Genomic DNA, 18,649 nt, shown 5'->3' with positions numbered 1-18,649 from the left:
AAATCTTAGGGAATTCATCACCGCTAGATCTGCCTTACAATTAATGATAAGGGAGTTTTTCAAGCTGAAACAAAAGGATGTCCCGTATTAATACAAAATCATATGAAAGTATGGAACTCATAGGTAAAGATCAGTATATATTCAAATTCAAAATATTCAAATATTACTAAGAGGGTATGTAAATCACTTAAAACTCTAAAGATTTAAATACAAAAGTATTAAAGTAATTGTAGCTAAAATGACTTGTTAATGAATATGCAATATAAAAAGCATGTAAATTTTGGCATCAAAAATATAAAATAGGGGAATAAAAGTGCAAGGCTTTTATGTGCATTTAATGTTATATTTTTATCAGCTTTAAGTAGACTGATATAACCATAAGATGTTTTATAACATGTAAGCCTCAGTAACCACAATGCAAAAGCCTGTAGTAGATACACAAAAATTAAAAGGAAAGGAGTCAAAGCATACCACTACAGAAAATTACCAAATCACAAAGACAGCAAGAGAGAAGGAAAGGAACAAAAGATGGACAAAACAACCAGGAAAAGTTGTCAAAATGGCAATATTAAGTCTTGACCTATCAGTAATTACTTTAAATGTAAATGGACTAAATACACCTATCAGAAGACATAGAGTGGCTGAATGGATAAAAAACAAGACCCAACTATATGATGCCTACGAGAAATTCCTTTCACTTTTAAGGACATGCAAATAATAAAAATGAAGATATGATAAAAGATTTTGTACAAATGGAAACTAAAAGAGATAGGGGTAGCTATACCTATATCAAATAAAATGGCTTTAAGTCAAACAACAGACAAAGAAGGTCATTATATGATAATAAAAAGTAAATATATTAAGAGGATACAGCAACTGTAAAATACATCCCAACACTAGAGCATGTAAATATATAGAGTAAATACTAACAAATATGAAGGGAGGAATAGACAACAATACAAGACTAGTAAGAATCTTTAATACTCTACTTTCAACAATGGATAGAGCATTGAGACATAAAATCAGTAAGGAAACACTGGATTTGGACTATTATACTTTAGGCCAAATGGACCTAACAGACATACACAGAACGTTTTATCAAACAGCAGCAGCATATACAGTACACATGGAACCTTCTCCAGGAAGATCACATGTTAGGTCATTGTTTTCAGTGAAATGCTTCAAATTTCTTCACCAAGTTAGCTGGTAGCTACTGTCTCCAGCAATCACCAGAAGCTCAGACAAAAGAACATCAGCAGGGGAATTCACCAAAAAGGATTCCTTTGAGGCAGCCTTGCCATTGGAAATTGGGCTGTGGGCACAGCTTCAATGATACAACGATAGTGTGAAAGTTTAAAAGGTTTTAGTACCTACTGATTCTGGGAATACATGGCATGACTACAGGCCACACAGACAGAGATCAGGAAGTACAGGCTGTAGAGAAACAGAAACTCATAAGCCAATTTTTTAAATTGAATTCAAAGTATTAATAAACAGATTTCCCATAGGGAGTTTTAATTGGTGGCTTTAAAGCAAGCAGGCATGATTTCTAGGAGGCCACATATTCACTGAAAGGTAGTCACTGTGGCATATCTGCACAGTCCATGCAGAGTATGATGGGCAGCAGGACCCACAGTCCATACAGAGTATGGGGGCAGCAGGACCCACAGTCCATGCAGAGTATGAGGGGCAGCAGGACCAGGCAAGTAGGCTATATCTAGCTGTCCCATGGGGAACTGGTCACCAGGAGGCTATTGTATAAGGCGGTTATTTGAATTAGCCACACAGAGGAACTTGGAGGTGTAGAACTGGAGACTGTGTAAAAAGTGACTGAGTCCTGCTTCTGGTATGGGGAAGTCCAACTAATATTCAAAATGAATAACAAGGCAACATAAAATTGTAAGCATTCACTACAGCCACAAAACAGGTCTTAAATTTAAAATCATATAAAATATTTTTGTCCACCTTGATGGTATGAAACTAGAAATCAATAGAAGAAAAACTAGAAAATTCACAAATAGTGAGATTAAGTAACATGATCTTGAACAACAAATGGGTCAAAGAAGAAATCAAAAGGAGAATTTTAAAAATATCTTGAGGCAAATGAAAATGAAATCACAATATGTCAAAACTTTTCAGATGTAGGAAAAGCTGCTTTACAAGAGAATATTATAGCAATTAGCACCTAATTTTAAGAAGAAGAAGGATACCAAATAAACAACCTAATATTATACCTCAAGGAACTATAACAAGAACAAACTAAACCTCCAATTAGTAAAAGGAAGGAAATAACAAAGATTAGAACAGAAATAACTGAAATAAACACTAGAAGACAATATAAAAAGATCAATGACACCAAGTTTGTTTTTTAAATAAACTAATTGATAAACCTTTAGCCAGGCTAAGAAAAAAGAGACAAGACTCAAATAGATGAAATGAGAAAGAAGACATTACAACTGATACCACTGAAATAATTTTCAAAGGATGAGAGACTGAGAACACTTTTACACCAACAAACTGGATAACCTAGGATAAACAGAAAAGTTCCTAAAGACATGTAACCGACCAAGACTGAATCATAAGGAAATGAGAATCTGAACAGACCAATCATGAATAAGAAGAGAGAATTCATAATAATATTTTTTAAAAATATCCCATCAAAGAAAATCCCAGGACCTGATGGCTTCACAGCTGAATTCTACCAAACATTAAAATAACTAATAACAGTCCTTCTCAAACTCTTCCAAAACATTGAAGAGGAGGGAACACTTTCAAACTCATTTGATTAGGCTGACATTACCCTGACATCAAAGTCAGACAAAGACAGTACCAGAAAAGAAAATTACAAGCCAGCATTTCTGATGAGCATAGATGTAAAAATAGTCCTCAGCAAAATACTAGCAAACCAAATTCAACAGCACATTAAACAGATCATACACCATGATTAAGTGGGTCTTAGCCCTGGGATGTAAGCAAAGTTCAACATATACAAATTAATAAATGTAATATACTACATTAACAGAATGAAGGACAAAGATATGATATCTGAATAGATGCAGAAAAACATTTCACAAAATTCATCACCTTTCATGATAAAAATTCTCAACAAATAATATATAGAAGGAATGTCTTCAACACAGTAAAGGCTGTATATTACGAGGCCACACTCAGCAGTGAAAAGTTTAAAGCTTTTTCTCTAAGTTTGCGAATAAGACAAGGATGCTCACTCTTACTACTTTTATTCAACATAGTACTGAAAGTTCTATCCAGATCAATTAGGCAAGAAAAAGAAATAAAAGGTACTCAAATAATAAAGGAATAAGTAAAATTATCTGTTTGCAGATTACATGATTTTACATAGAGAAAACCCAAAAGAGTTCACCAAAGGCTGTTGTAACTGTTATATAAATTTAGTAAAGTTGCAGGATATAAAAGCAACATACAAAAATTATTTTCATTTCTGTATGCTAATAACAAACTATCCTGAAAAGAAATTTTAAAAATCCATTTACAATAGCACCAAAAAAATAAAATACTTAGAAATAATTTAACCAAGTTGGTGAAATAGCTTTATGCAGAAAAGTCTAAAACATTGATGAAAGAAAATGTAGAAGACACAAATGAATTAGAAAATACTCCATGTTTATGGATTGGAAGAATTAATATTGTTAAAATGTTCTACTCAGGAATCAACAACCAAATACTGCACACTCTCCCTTATAAATGAGAGCTCAGCTATGGGTATGCAAAGCATGCAGCATGGTACAATGGTGAATGGAGACTCAGACGGAGAAAGATGAGAAGAGGGAGGGATAAAAACTACCCATTGGGTACAACGTATACTGCTTGGGTGATAGTTGCATCAACATCCTAGACTTTACCACTATACAATTCATATAACAAAAAACCACTTGTACCCCTAAAACTATTTTAAAATTTTTAAATAAAATGTCTATATTCTCATGCCTGTAATCCTAGCACTTTGGGAGGCCAAGGCGAGTGGATCACAAGGTCAAGAGATCGAGACCATCCTGGTCAACTTGGTGAAACCCCATCTCTACTAAAAATACAAAAAATTAGCTGGGCATGGTGGCGTGTGCCTGTAATCCCAGCTACTCAGGAGGCTGAGGCAGGAGGACTGCCTGAACCCAGGAGGTGGAGGTTGTGGTGAGCTGAGATCGTGCCATTGCACTCCAGCCTTGGTAAAAGGCTCAAAAAAAAAAAAAAAGTCTATATTACCCAAAGCAATATACAGACTCAGGGCAATCTCTATCAGAATTACAATGGCAGTTTTCATAGTCACAGAAGATACAATCCTAAAATTCAAATAGAATCACAAAAGACCTCAAATAGCTAAAGCAACCTTGAACAAGAAGAACAAACCTGGAGGCATTACAATTCCTGATTTCAAACTATAAATTATATTACAATGCTGTAGTAACCAAAATAGTGTGTAGTGTCATAAAAACAGACACATAGACCAATAGAGCAGAATAGAGAACCCAGAAATAAATTCACACATATACAGTTACTTAATTTTCAAGAAAAGCACCAAGAACACACAACGGAAAAGAATAGACTTGTGAATAAATGGTACTGAAAAAAACTGGATATCCACAAGCAAAACAAAGCAAAATTGGACCTTTCTGTTACACCATATTTAAAAATAAATTCAAAATGGATTAGAGACTTACACATACCTAAAACTATAAAAATCCTAGGAGGAAATATAGGGGGAAGGCTCCTTGACATTGGTAGTGTCAATGATTTTTTAATTTGACACCAAAAGTATAGGCAACAAAAGCGAAATTAAACAAGTGGCACAACGTCAAAATAAAAAGCTTCTGCATAGCAAAGAAAGCATTCAACAAAATGCAGAGGCAATCTACAGAATGGGAAAATTATTTGTAAACCATATAAGCAATAAAGAGTTATCCAAAATATATAAGGAACTCATATAACACAATAGACAAAAATGATTTTAAAATGTACAAAAGGACCATTCAGGATGTTTTTTCAAAGAAGATACACACACACAAATGGTCAACATGCATATGAAAAGATGTTCAATGTCAGTAACTACCAATACAATCCAAATCAAACCCTCAATGAGCTGTCAACACACAACTATTAGGATGACTACTATCCAACAGTCAGTGAGGAGAAATGTTGGTGAAGATGTGAAGAAAAGGGATTCCCTGTAGACTGTTGGTGAAAATGTAAACTGGTACAGCTATTATGGAAAACAGCATGGATGTACCTCAAAAAAAATTATAAATAGAACTGCCATAGGCTCAGCAATTCCACTTTTGGGTATATATCCATGAGTGGGGGTGGGGACATCAGTATCTCGAAGAGATAGCTGCACTCCCATACTTATTGCAGCATTATTCACAATAGCAAAGATACCGAAGCAACCTAAGTGACTGTCAACAGATGAATGGATAAAACAATACGTGAGAGAGACATACATCCAATGGAATAGTATTCAACCTTAAAAAAAAAGAAGGAAGTCCTGCCATTTGCAACAACTTGGATGAATCTAAAGGACGTTATGCTAAGTGAACTATCCCAGCCACAGAAATACAAATGCCACATGAAATCTTAAAAGGTTGAACTCACAGAAACAGAGAGTAGAATGGTGGTTGCCAGGGGTTGGGGAGGGAGTGGGGGGAGAGAGAAGATACTGATCATAGGGTATAAACTTTAGTTATTAATATAAGATAAGTAAGTACTGGAGAATATACAGCGTGGGGATATAGCTAATAGTAATGGATTATATACTCGAAATTTGCCGAGAGTAGATCTCAACTAAGTTCACCACACACACACACACACACACACACACACACACACAGGTGACTATGTAACATGATGCATATGTTAAATAGCTTGATCATGGTAGTCATTTAATAATCTATACATATATGAAAACATCACATACTCCCTAAATATATACAATTTTTATTTGTCAATCATACCTCAATAAAGCTTAAAAAATCCCAATTGGTGGACCCGACACTTGCATCAACCACTCGTTCGTGTGTGTGTGTGGCGGGGGGGAGGGGGGTGTCTTTGACAAGTTACTTGAACTTTGTCTCAGAACCTCACCAGTAAAATGGGAACTAAATATTGTTCTTGTGCCATGATATTATTCCCTGAATTGATGCCAACAATGTGCTAGAGCCTCTGGCACAAGCCCACCACTCAGCCATGGTAGGGAATAACAGTGGAGGGAGCAGCAGGCTCTCAATGACACCCATTACCACTTGGCAGATTTTTTACTTTTCAAGCAGTTGGTCATCATGCAGCCTCAGCTGGCCTGTCTCTTTGTTAGAAGGCTGCCCTCTGACAGGAGAGAGGCCAGCTGAGACTATATAATAACAGGACTCGTGCTTCTGAGCCAAGTGTATCCTAAAGTCTGCTCATTCTTAACGTGAATGAAGATACTTCTTTCCTATATGAATAGAAATGCCTTGGGTGGGAAATTCAGAAAGCACAGAACAGTATGAAGTCACTCATAATCCTGCCAAAGTAACCCTTATTAACAGCTTGTCATATTTTCAAGAGTTTTTCTGTAAAGTTTTTAAACAAAATTAGGGCCACAATATCCCTGCATTTGTCCTCCTCCTTTCCCACTTAACATTTAATTATATGTATTTTCCCCATCTGTAAACATTCTTTATAAAAACCACTTTACTGCTGAACAACAATCCATCTTATGCATAGATGTTATGCTTAGTTCTTCCCTCATGCCGTCAGACTACTTTTCAGTGTAATAAATAATACTTAGATGAACATATTTGCACATATATCTGCAATTGTATCATTTTTTTAGAGAAGGAATTGCATGCCCAAATAGTACAAGCAATTTCAAAGTTACTGGCGTGTATTGTCAAGTAGCTTTTCAGATAAGATTGTTCCAATTTAAACTCCACTAGAAGGAGGGTGTTGGTCAGTATGTCTATCTCATCCCCTCAGCCCCCACTACCCCCACTCTCCCAGAGTAAAAAAAAAAAAAAAAAAAAAGCTAAACTAATATGCAAGATAGGGACTGGTTGCTCTTTGAAGGTGAATTTCTGAAATTCATTTGGAGAGAGGTCGAAGGACTGATGTTTACTATGGTTAACTGTGGGATTAGGTCTTCCCACAGAAGATAGGAGTAGAAAAATCATTCAAATATGGGAGAAAAAGATACAACTGTAACAGAAGCAAAACTCATGACTTTTCTGAGCTTTCAAAAAAATTTTAAATGTGTATCTTATCCAAATATGACCTCCTCCCATGCAACAATTGGTCACAGTTTTGACCTAATGCTTCAAAATCTGTGCTTTGAAACTCATTTTCACATGCATGAAGTTGGTGGTGGTGGAGAAGGTAAATTAGTCTCTCAGTTTCATTAAGACTCCTTGCAAAAGTAGATTTGCAACAAATCGAGCCAAGGATTCGGCTTGTGTGTTTATTTTTCTACCACAATCAATAGTGTTTGGTCTGCTTAACGTTGCACAGATTGTAAATGCTGAGCCTTCCTTCCGTAAGAGGAGTGTCTGTTGAGAGCCATTTAATTTTAAAGAAAGTTAACTTTTTTTTTTTTCAAAATTCAATGTGATGTTGTGAAAATATACTTTTCATGGTTATTACAGTACTTGCACGTGACAGAATTCCTCCCCTGTGATAACTATAACCACATGCAAGTTTGTTAACAGAATCCGTGGGGAGTGTTACCAACCAATGCTGAGCCATCCCAGACCTGTGCCGGTCCTCAGAACTGGGAGGGAAACAGTAATTGGGGAGAAACAAAAGGGATTCTGATCACCAGCCACTAACCTAGAAACACATTAAACACACTTTTATTCAAACATTTTTGACTGAATATATTTTTATATTAAGTCAAACTATTTATATTGTTAACTAAATTCTATCTCAAATTGGCAGATGCAGTTGCATTTTTAGAAATAGTCCAGAGAAGGGCCAGGCGCAGTGGCACACACCTGTAATCCCAGCACTTTGGGAGGCCGAGGGGGGCGGATCATGAGGTCAGGAAATCGAGAGCATCCTGCCAGGATGGTGAAACCCCATCTCTGCTAAAAATCAGAAAGTAGCTGGGCGTAGTGGTACACGTCTGTAACCCCAGCTACTCGGGGGGCTGAGGCAGGAGAACTGCTTGAACCAGGGAGGTGGAGGTTGCAGTGAGCCGAGATCGCGCCACTGTGCTCCAGCCTGGTGACAGAGTGAGACTCCGTCTCAGAAAAAGAAAAAAAAGAAATAGTCCAGAGAAGATAGCAGAGTAGATTATTCTAATTCTTGATACAGTGTCTTGGGCAACTTCGTATTCCCTCCTGGACATCAGTCAGCGTCCTCCCACTTCCCATTCCCTGCTCCTCCCACCTTCACATAGATTCACACGTGCAGCACCTGCTCATGGCCTGGTACTAATACTGTTTCTCTAATATTGGGTAATTGGTAGACCCTTTTTTTAAAAATTATATCTTTAAATCATTATTGGACTTTTTTAATCTAAGCTTTCTTGTTTTACTCCATGTTCTCTCAATTTGCATAAACAATACACAGCAGTTAGAATGGAAAAGAAAGCTCGTTGATGTAATTTTTCTTTAGTTTTGATGAAATATAAAAATATGCCTGAGTCAGGCCTGGTGCAGTGGCTAACACCTGTAATCCCAGCACTTTGGGAGGCTGAGGCAGGTGGATCACCTGAGATCAGGAGTTCAAGACCAGCCTGACCAACATGACAAAACCCTATCTCTACAAAAACACAAGAATTAGCCAGGCATGGTGGCATATGCCTGTAGTCCCAGCTACTTGGGAGGCTGAACTCAGGAAGTGGAAGATTGCAGTGAGCCAAGATTATGCCACAGAATTCGAGCCTCAAAGACAGAGCAAGACACACTCTCACTCTCTCCCTCCCTCCCTCCCTCCCTCCCTCTCTCTCTCTCTCTCTCTCTCTCTCTCTCTGTGTGTGTGTGTGTGTGTGTGTGTGTGTGTGTGTGTGTGTGTGTATGAGTCAGCCATTCCCTGTTTATTTTGTTGATTTGGATTTTTTTGAAACAGAGGAGTCTTGCTCTGTTGCCAGGCTGGAGTGTAGTGGTGTGATCTCGGCTCACTTTTTTTTTCCCCAGACAGAATCTTGCTCTGTCACTCAGGCTGGAGTAGTGTTGTAATCTCTGCTTACTACAACCTCTGCCTCCCAGGTTCAAACAATTCTTGTTCCTCAGCCTCCTGAGTAGCTGGGACTACAGATGTGCACCACCACTTCTTGCTAATTTTTAAGAGATGGGGTTTTACCATGTTGGCCAGGCTGGTCTCAAACACCTGTCCTCAAGCCATTAGCCTACCTCAGCTTTCCAAAGTGCTGGGATTACAGATGTGAGCCACTGCACCTGGCCTGTTTTGTTGATTTGTTTTTTAATTTCAATTTTTAAAGTTTCTGGTAAAAGATGATAACATTTGAATTCTAATTTTCTGTCAACTCTGCTGCCAAAAAAAAAGGTAGGAATGAAATCATTCTCAGCAAAATAATCTCTTATAATTAAAAGCTTAAAAGTATTAAGTGCACTTTAGGTCTTTATTAGTTCTTTGAAACTAAAATTGTATATCAGAAAAAATAATTAAAATTTTTCTCATTAATGACCAAATATTTATTTCAGAATCATAATATCAAACCCACAGGAGCACACAAATGACTCAGAAAAACATTACTTGGTCTCTTTTAGAAAATAAAAGTATCTTCTTCAGGGCAATAAATCTGTTATTCTATGTCACTTTCAGAAGGGAGATCACATGTTTTCTTATTGATTTTACTTCCTATTTGGTAGCAGACTAATGTGAGATGAGGCAGTGAACATTCCTGGCGACAAGCCCAGATGTGAAAAAATATGTGTCAGGACATTTTCTGAATTCCATCTTTTTTCCAAAGATATCCTTGCAGATGAGTGGTCTTTGCCCTACACCAGGGACACAATCACATGGCTGTACTTTAAGAGGATGTTTTCTGGCAACCCATTACCTGTAAACACAAGCCTGTTGGATTGTAGGTGTGTGCTCGAAATTCCCTGGCAGTCCTATTGCACCGCTAGGTGGCTTCAGCCAGTGGTTCCCAGAAATTTGCCACCAGAACATAAACAGGCCACAAGCAGAGCCATGCTCCTGTTTGCCCTTGTTTTTACAAACAGATATGGAAAAGGGTCACTTTCTTTTTGTGAAGGTGGGTGGAGTGGAGAAGGAATTTGGAAGAAGGACACTCTGGTTAGATTGACCTGAAATGATTTTGAACATCCCTGTTCCTCAGGCAACATCAGGAATACCGAGAAGCTGAGCTATGACAAACAACACCAGTATGAGATCCTGGTGACCGCCTATGACTGTGGACAGAAGCCCGCTGCTCAGGACACCCTGGTGCAGGTGGACGTGAAGCCAGTTTGCAAGCCTGGCTGGCAAGGTAGGCCTGTTTTATCAGTCCTGTGTGAAGGCAGCATGGTCTGGTGTACAGATGGTGCCATACATGTCCTCAAATCATCACAACACACAACTTTTATATATATATATAATTGCACTTTAGGTTCTGGGGTACATGTGCAAAACATGCATGATTGTTGCATAGGTACATACATGGCAAGGTGGTTTGCTGCCTCCATCCCCCTCCATCACCCATATCTGGCATTTCTACCCAAGTTATCCCTCCCCAACCTCCCCACCCACCTCTGTCCCTCCCTTAGCACCCCCAACAGAGCCCAGTGTGTGATGCTCCCCTCCCTGTGTCCATATGTTCTCATTGTTCATCACCCGCCTATGAGTGAGAACATGTAGTGTTTGATTTTCTGTTCTTGCGTCAGTTTGCTGAGAATGATGGTTTCCAGGTTCATCCATGTCCCTACAAAGGACACAAACTCATCGTTTTTTATGGCTGCATAGAATTCCATGGTGTATATGTGCCACATTTTTCTTGTCCAGTCTATCATCAATGGGCATTTGGGTTGGTTCCAGGTCTTTGCTATTGTAAACAGTGCCACAACGAACATACAGGTCCAACGCATAACTTTTTTAAGTACACTCACTTTGCTGTAAGAAACAAAGTTGCTTGCTTATTCTCCCAACTCTTAGGTGATATATTATCCCCATTTTTCTGCTGAGAATGTCAGAGACATCTCCTCTAACCTCATGTGCCCAGTTTGTCCAGTGCTCCCTTTTTTCAAATCTCATGACATCTTTGATGGATAGTAATTATCTCACAGCATGTAGGAGAAATTGCCAGCAAGCCTATTCACTTTACCCTAGGGTGCTGGGTCTAGCTGATGCATTTCAAGTTTTGCATCACTGATCAACACCTGGGGAAAGTCATCATGTTCTTTGTGCTCACACAGAGTGTACACAGGCAGAAGTGGGAGACCCAGAATCCAGCCTCTGGATTAGGGAGTATATGAAATGTTGCCTCTGGGAATGAAGAAGCAATGGCTTTGGATGGAGGTTCATTTTTGCGTCAGTTTAGATCTTTTGGAATGCAAAGAAAAGTAAATGCTTAGGTCACTCTTAGATAGTAGGATGCTCTAGTACTGAACTGAGAGCAAGTATGAAAGGTGAGGACAGCTGCATAGATGAACCTTACAAAGAGTTGAGTGATTTGTGGAATAATAATAGCTCTAGTGGTGATGCCAATAGATCTGGTGGCTGAGCAGGGATTCTCGAGTTATCTCTGCACCACTGTTTTGGTTGCCCGATGATTCCCTGTCTCTACTTCATTTTTGAAGATGCTGCAGGCTATTACTTACTCATAACTCATAAAGTGCTTCATTTCTGTGTACTGCCTTTCTTAGTGTATCTTTAAGCTTCTGCCTCCCTGTTATTTTTCTCTTTCTTTCTCTTTCTCTGTCTGGTATCTTTAATTCTTAAATTCCCTAGAGAGTCTGTGTTAGTCACTCACATCCCTGTTGTGAAGACTGATGCCAGACCACCCTATAAATCCCTGGTCACTCTTTGAATGACTACCTTCTAGTCAGTTATTCTTTTCTAATTCAATTCATCAGGGTCAGATTGGCAGGACATCAGTCTGAGAAACTACCTTCTGAGGGGCATCACTCCCCTCAGAAGGCAGTTCTCAAAGCACTCCTCCCTTGCACAACTTGATCTCCCTTAAACTTAAAACTGAAAAGATTGGAAGGGGTAATTTAACCCGCCTCTGGAGAGAGCCAGAGTGGTTTGCCTTTGAACGAAGTAGAAAAGATGAAATGCTCAGTAGAGGAACCACAGGTAAGGCACATGAGAGTTAAAAGAACAAAGCAGAGTCATCTTTGTGTCAGTCTGTTTAGGATCAAGGAAGAGACATAGAAAGAAGGATAAGCCAGAGTGGGAAACTTTGTTTTCCCAACCTCAGGGAGCCTGAGCTCTGATTGGGTATAATTCACTGGACCCGAGGACCCTGCAGACAGAATTCTGTCTTGTTCACCACTGAATTTCTCAAGCTTAGCACAGTGTCCAGTGCCAATTGTAGGTGCTCAAGAAATAGTCATTGAATGAATGAACGAATGAACAAATGAATGAATAAATGAAAAGTTATCTGAGTAAAGAAGAACTCGCCTTGTTTTTGACTCAAGGCGATTAGCTCCAGTGAAGGTGTGTCCCTTGTAAAGAAAACCTGGAAAATCTATATAAACTCTCTATGCATGGAATATGTTCACAGTGAGCATTTAAGAGGGAAAAGCAAAGAGCACAGCTGTGTCGGGAGAGCAGTCCCAGCACTTCTTTGACTTTGACGAATGAGGCACCTGTAGATTTGTGATTACAGTTGATTCCTGTATTTAAATGTAATTTCCTAACAGAATCTGTACTTATTAAATGTATGCAAGGGAAAACCTGGTCACAATGTTTAACTCTACGTGTGAAGAATGTATTGAGCACCGCACGATAGTGCACACGGCTGTTTGCAGCTCCAGACGGTGAGTTGCTGTAGGGCAAAGCTGGTGCCCATTTGCTGTTTTGTTTCCAGTGCCCAGCACAGAACCAGACATGATGCAGGCACTTAGCAAGTGTTTAACAATGGAGGAGTGGTCAGCAAAACTTTGGTTAAAGAAAAAATGTATCTTTGTGGAACAAAGAAAAGAAGGAAGAGGCAATTCCCTACATCCACTACTAGTGTCGGGCAAAGTGATTTAAACAAGTGTAACATCAGAATCAACTACTTCATGGTGGCTTGCCTGCCTTAGCTGCCAGCCTGTGGTGGCAGAAGCCGACAACGAGTTCTTCATCCTTACACTTCTCCCTCCCACTTTCCCCTTGCAATTCCTTCCTTCCTAAACTGAAATGAGTTAGAACAGGTACAAGAATTCAAACTGCCAATCTGTGTTTGGCATCCAGAGCCGGAGTCTGGGATGTCGTCTCTCTCAGTCACTGCCCAGTAGGCTTCCAGATCGTAGACAGGCCCTCCAGGCTCTCTGATAGGTATAGCAGGTCACAGTGCCTTTCTACATTCCTGTTCCAGCCCTCAGTCCTAGAGGGGAACCTCCTGTCCTCCTCCCAGCCTACTAATTCACTTCATTCCTCCACTTGGACAACCCTCAACTCTTACTCACTCATCTTGGGGCCTATTCTCTCTTAATATGCTTGGTCAGGGCTCCAGCCTCTTAGCTGGAAGTACACCTTTCTCCAGGGACAAACTGACCACAGCTGGTCTGAGTTGTGTGTCTCTTGTCTGCCCCTTCTCCCAGCTGTGTGGAGCAGACTGGAATGAACCATGTTTACTGACTTGCTTGCTACTTGCAGATCATTCAGACTGCCCCTTACTGTGAAAGCGCATCAGGTGCCTTGGAGAAAAGGGTTGGCTTTTCTTGGAGCTGGTATAGGGTTGCACTTTGTAAATAGATAAGGAACACAGAGAGGGGAGGACATTCAGGGGACCAATGAAGAAACAAGGAGAGTGGTCTGGCTTGCATAAACAGCTGTGCCTGGAGAGATGTGGAAAGCAAGATTAGAGAGGCCTGTGGTAGGGGAGGGTGGGTGGCTGAGGTTTTGAGGTCAGGGTGAGGAGCTGCACTGAGCCTCAATTCCCTCAGATCCAGCTGAGAAGGGGCTGTGTGCATTTGCCAGACATAATTCTACTTTATTCACTGGGAGAACAGAGGCCCCTCCCAAACTGACTTCTCACAAGCAACTGGAGTAACCAAGCAAATGCACTTTGGCAGTTTGAATTCTGGTACCTGTTCTAAACCATTTCCTTTCAAGCAGGAGGGGATTGCAGCACAGTGAATGCAATCCATTACATGCAAGAGCTCCCGTTTCTCCCAAGCACTCTCAATCCGCATGTCACCCAGTTCTTACTGCAGCCAGCTTCTTCCAGGGAGTTTTCTCAGAGCAAGGGACCCTGCCCACAGCTGGAACCTCTCCTTCCTTCTCAGGCCATCTCAGACCCCAGCTCTTTTGCCATCTGTCTTTCAGACCTTGGCTAAAGCATTATCTACCATGGCTATGGTTTTCTAATTCCTGTATTTTCTCTGTGGGTTGGTCTTCTCAAAAGGATATAGGCTTCCTTAGGGCAGAACCACACTTCTTGCAGCCCATGGCACTGAACTTTCCATCCATCACCTAAGCATGAACTAAAAGTGTGTTTGCTAGCATCACTTACCAATGGGCAGGGTGGGGCTTATTGAGGATTAGGCTTGCAGCAAGGGGAGGAAGGAAGACTTTGCCTCCAGAAAATAAGCCCAGGATGCCAGGCACATACATCTTGCTTTTATGTGAGCTTTGTCTTCTCTGCTGTATTCTGAGGTTGTAATTCTGAACAGGTGATAATGGTCAGCTCACTCTGTAGTGAGGTGGAACTCTGCTGAAGGGAACACTCCCATTCTCACTTGGCAGGGAAGAGGATGGCTCAAAGCATAAGTCAGACCTGTGTGAGTGGAAGGGAGAACTACTTCTCTTTGTTTTGTCCTGAGTTTTGAGAACTCACAGTGTGCTTAGAAGCAGCTCTAGTTTTCAGGGATGAAAACTTATATTAGGAACTAGGAAAGTGGTGCACCTGTAGCAGGACACCTAAAGACAGGCTAGCATCCTGCCTCTCATGCCAAGTGTTTGAATTTGCAGCCTTTCTTTTTCATTTAATATAATTTTAAGTTCTGGGATACATATGTAGGACATGCAGGTCTATTGCATAGGTAAATGTGTGCCACGGTGGTTTGCTGCACCTTTCAACCCATCACCTAGGAATTAAGCCCCACATGCATTAGCTGTTTATCCTGATGCTCTCCCTCCTCCCTACCACCTGACAGGCCCCAGTGTGTGTTGTTCCCCTCCCAGCGTCCATGTTCTCACTTTTGAGCTCCCACTTATAAGTGAGAACATACTGTGTTTGGTTTTCTGTTCCTGTATTAGTTTGCTGAGGATAATAGCTTCCAGCTCTGTCCAGGTCCCTTCAAAGGACATGATCTTGTTCCTTTATTTGGGTGCATAGTATTCCATGGTGTATGTATATATATGAACTACATTTTCTTTAAGGGATTAGGTTTTAACATGTGAATTTGGAGAGGACACAAACATTTCACTCTATAGCACTGAGTGTCTGTCTTAAGGGATTAAGAAAGAAATGACCTACAAAAGCTATCTTTGAAGGCTTTACGGGCAGGGTCTTAGCAGAGTAGTTAGGATTGGAAGGAGAGGTTTTAAATGCTGTCCTCATAGTAAGGACCTATGGTTACCTAAGCAGTTCACAGGATGTTATATGGGGCCTCGCAAGAAAGAATGAGTAAGGAGTCATTTGTGGAACCAGATATCCTATTTGAGTTCTAAGAGCATTATTTTTACTTTTACTATATATTGTTTTATAACCTGTTTTCCACCTTTAGCAGATGAGCCATTGTCGACAAAGCATCATTTAAAGAAGGAAACGGGCTAGGCATGGTGGCTCACACCTATAATCCCAGCACTTTGGGAGGCCGAGGCAAGTAGATCACTTGAGGCCTTGAGTTTGAAACTAGCCTGGCCAACATTGTGAAGCCCCATCTCTACTAAAAATACAAAAAATTAACTGTGCGTGGTGGTGCCTGCCTGCAACCCAGCTACTTGGGAGGCTGAGGCAGGAGAATCCCTTGAACCTGGGAGGTGTAAGTTGCAGTGAGCTGGTATTGCACCACTGCCCTCCTGCCTGGGTAGCAGAGTGAGACACTGTCTCAAAAATATATATATAAGTAAATTAAAAAATGAAGAGGGAACATGTTTGAGAAATAGTAGCTAGACTTAGTGGACCCTGGTAGATATATTGGATAAAAAAGAGAAGGATAGGTCTGCCTGTCCCTTTTGGCACATGGGCCGATAGATGGATTATGGTGCCAGTCGCTGAGGTGGTGACATGGAAGGAGAAGAGTTACGTGCAGCAGCTAAAGAGTTAATTTTAGATAAAAGATCAGTGTGAGGTGCCAGAGATGTCTAGTGTGCAGTGGGATTGTCACATCTGATGCTTAGGAGAAAGGTATGTGCTAGAGATGGAGACTTGAGTCTCCTGGATATATGTGCTTGATAGTGGAGGACTTGGTATAGATCTCATTACACAGAGTAAGAAGAGGGCTACAAGATAGTCCCAGAGATAGAGAGTCCTTTAAACAGCTCCTAGATACCCTTGTGGGGATCCCAGGATGCATACGTCTCAAGTTGAATGTTTCTAAGCTTTCTCTATTTTCTTTTAATTTTTTTTTATTTTCGTAGGTTTTGGGGGAATGGGTGGTATTTGTTTATGTGAGTAAGTTTAGAGTGGTGGTTCGTGAGATTTTGGTGCACCCATCACCCGATCATTATACACTGAACCCGATCAGTCTTCTGTTTCCCTCTTGCTGACTGAAGGACTTTACCCAAGCCAGGGCCTGTGTGTGCTCTGCAGGGGATGTGGTGCCCTTGGAGGCTGTCACGGTGAAGGTGGCAGTCACAGCAGTGGGGCCTCCTGGAGGTTGAGCTGAGCCACATGTCCCTGCCGAACTCTCCTTACAGGAGCCCTGGCCTGTCCTTTAGAGAATTGCTTGTAATTCAGTTGCTGGTTTGGGGTTTGTGTTTGTTTGGTTGGTTTTTGTTTTATTTTAGGTTATACTATTTGGAGAAGCACATCCCTGGTTTATGCTTTCCTTATTGTTCTTTTTAATCCCTTGGCCCATGTTTTTCTATGTTTCAAGCCGAAAAATTTGTCTTCCACAACACTTACTTGATACATTTTTCCTTTTATTGTTGCAAGTCAGATTTTCTATTCATTATTTGTTCCTGCTAAAATGAACCCAAAGTTCGGTATTTCACTATCCCTTTATGCAAAATTATTTCCCTTTGAAGAGAGCCACTAGAGACTTCCTTTTGGGCTTTCGCTATTTTCCCCCAGATATGTTACTGACCAGACATCCAGCTTTTCTGGGTCTGAGGCTCCCCAGACTGAAGAATCAGCTCACCAGCCCCCAAGGAGCCCATCTTTGTCTATCTGCCTAATCCCTGAGTGTGATCCCATGGCAGCTAATTACACCTTGCTCAGCAGCAATTCACACAACATCACCAGCTGGAAGAGTTTCTCCCACATGCCCCGTTCCTTTTACTTTCCCAATAAGATGTCCTATTTAAAAGAAAGAGAGATGCAGCCACATAATTGAACTATTTCCTCTCTGTTGTTTGGGTTTTGAATAATTCTCCAGGTGCATTAAATTGTCTGCAGTGATTCTTCCACCATCCCACAAACAGGTCCTTCATTAGGAAGGAAGGGTGGTATCTTTTGGAAAAGGGTTTCTCAAACTCAAAGATGTACATGAGTCAGTGGGTGAGGCGGGGGGTCTGGGTAAAATGCAGATCCTGATTTAATAAGTCTGGGGTAGTAGATCTGGCTGCTTTCATCAACTTCACTTTGACTAAGACCATGCAGAAAATACATACCAGACACCTTGAGTGTGTCTAACACTTTTGTGTTGAAAAGACAGCAGCAGAAAGACAGCATCTAATCAGCATTAGATTAGCAGCAACTAATCTAATGCTGGTTAGATTCATTGCTGTTAGTTATTGGCATTGTGAGAGACACTGAAATTGAATGCATATTACATGGTGGGAAAATTTTTGGAGTGAATTAGTTAACCCTTTAGTGAAGGCCTACTGTGTACTAAAGGCTGAGAATCTGGGTAGGGTCTACCAGGACTCCTAGTATAGAAGGAGATGATAGAAATACTGAGGATAAAAGCTGCACTGGAGGGACTGTGGGAAGACAAAGGGAACACTTATCCTTGCACCAGGCAAGAGCCCTAGGAGATGCTCCTGGAGCAAATCCAGAAAAATACTGGGCGTTAGCACAGAGAGGAGGGGACATTCCAGACTAGAAAACAGGTATTGGGTGGCCAGGAGCACAGGATGGCAGCGGCAGGGGGAGAAGACTGGACTTGCCAACCGAGGACCAGGTCATGGAGGAAGGGCCTCCTCCTACATCATCCTGAGGGCAGGGGAGCCCCAGAGACCTTCCTGGCTCCATGTGGTTATGAGTATCTTAGGGAAGAAGGACTCCTCAGCAAACAACATAGATGGTGACTGGAATGCAGAGACTCAGGAGAGGGTGACCAGCAGAAAAGCATGATTATTTTTTAGTGCACTTTCAAGTGAAGCACTTCCCCAAAAGTATCTAAAAGTCATATATTTATTCCAA

At 40.7% G+C, this 18,649-nt stretch overlaps 1 protein-coding gene across 3 annotated transcripts in view; it reads left to right on the top strand.

Annotated features, from left to right (window-relative positions):
* Positions 1-18,649, top strand: part of CLSTN2 (calsyntenin 2) — a 669,035-nt gene that overhangs the window by 492,036 nt on the left and 158,350 nt on the right. For all 3 annotated transcript variants that reach the window (XM_002759542.6, XM_078354097.1, XM_078354096.1), the window contains one exon: positions 10,307-10,456. In XM_002759542.6, the coding sequence (XP_002759588.1) occupies positions 10,307-10,456 (150 nt within the window). The remainder of the gene's footprint in view (positions 1-10,306; positions 10,457-18,649) is intronic.

The sequence above is a fragment of the Callithrix jacchus genome, chromosome 17, assembly GCF_049354715.1.
Source record: "Callithrix jacchus isolate 240 chromosome 17, calJac240_pri, whole genome shotgun sequence".
In the NCBI taxonomy this organism is placed as follows: Eukaryota; Metazoa; Chordata; class Mammalia; order Primates; family Cebidae; genus Callithrix; species Callithrix jacchus.
This window is presented reverse-complemented; position numbering and strand designations above follow the sequence as displayed.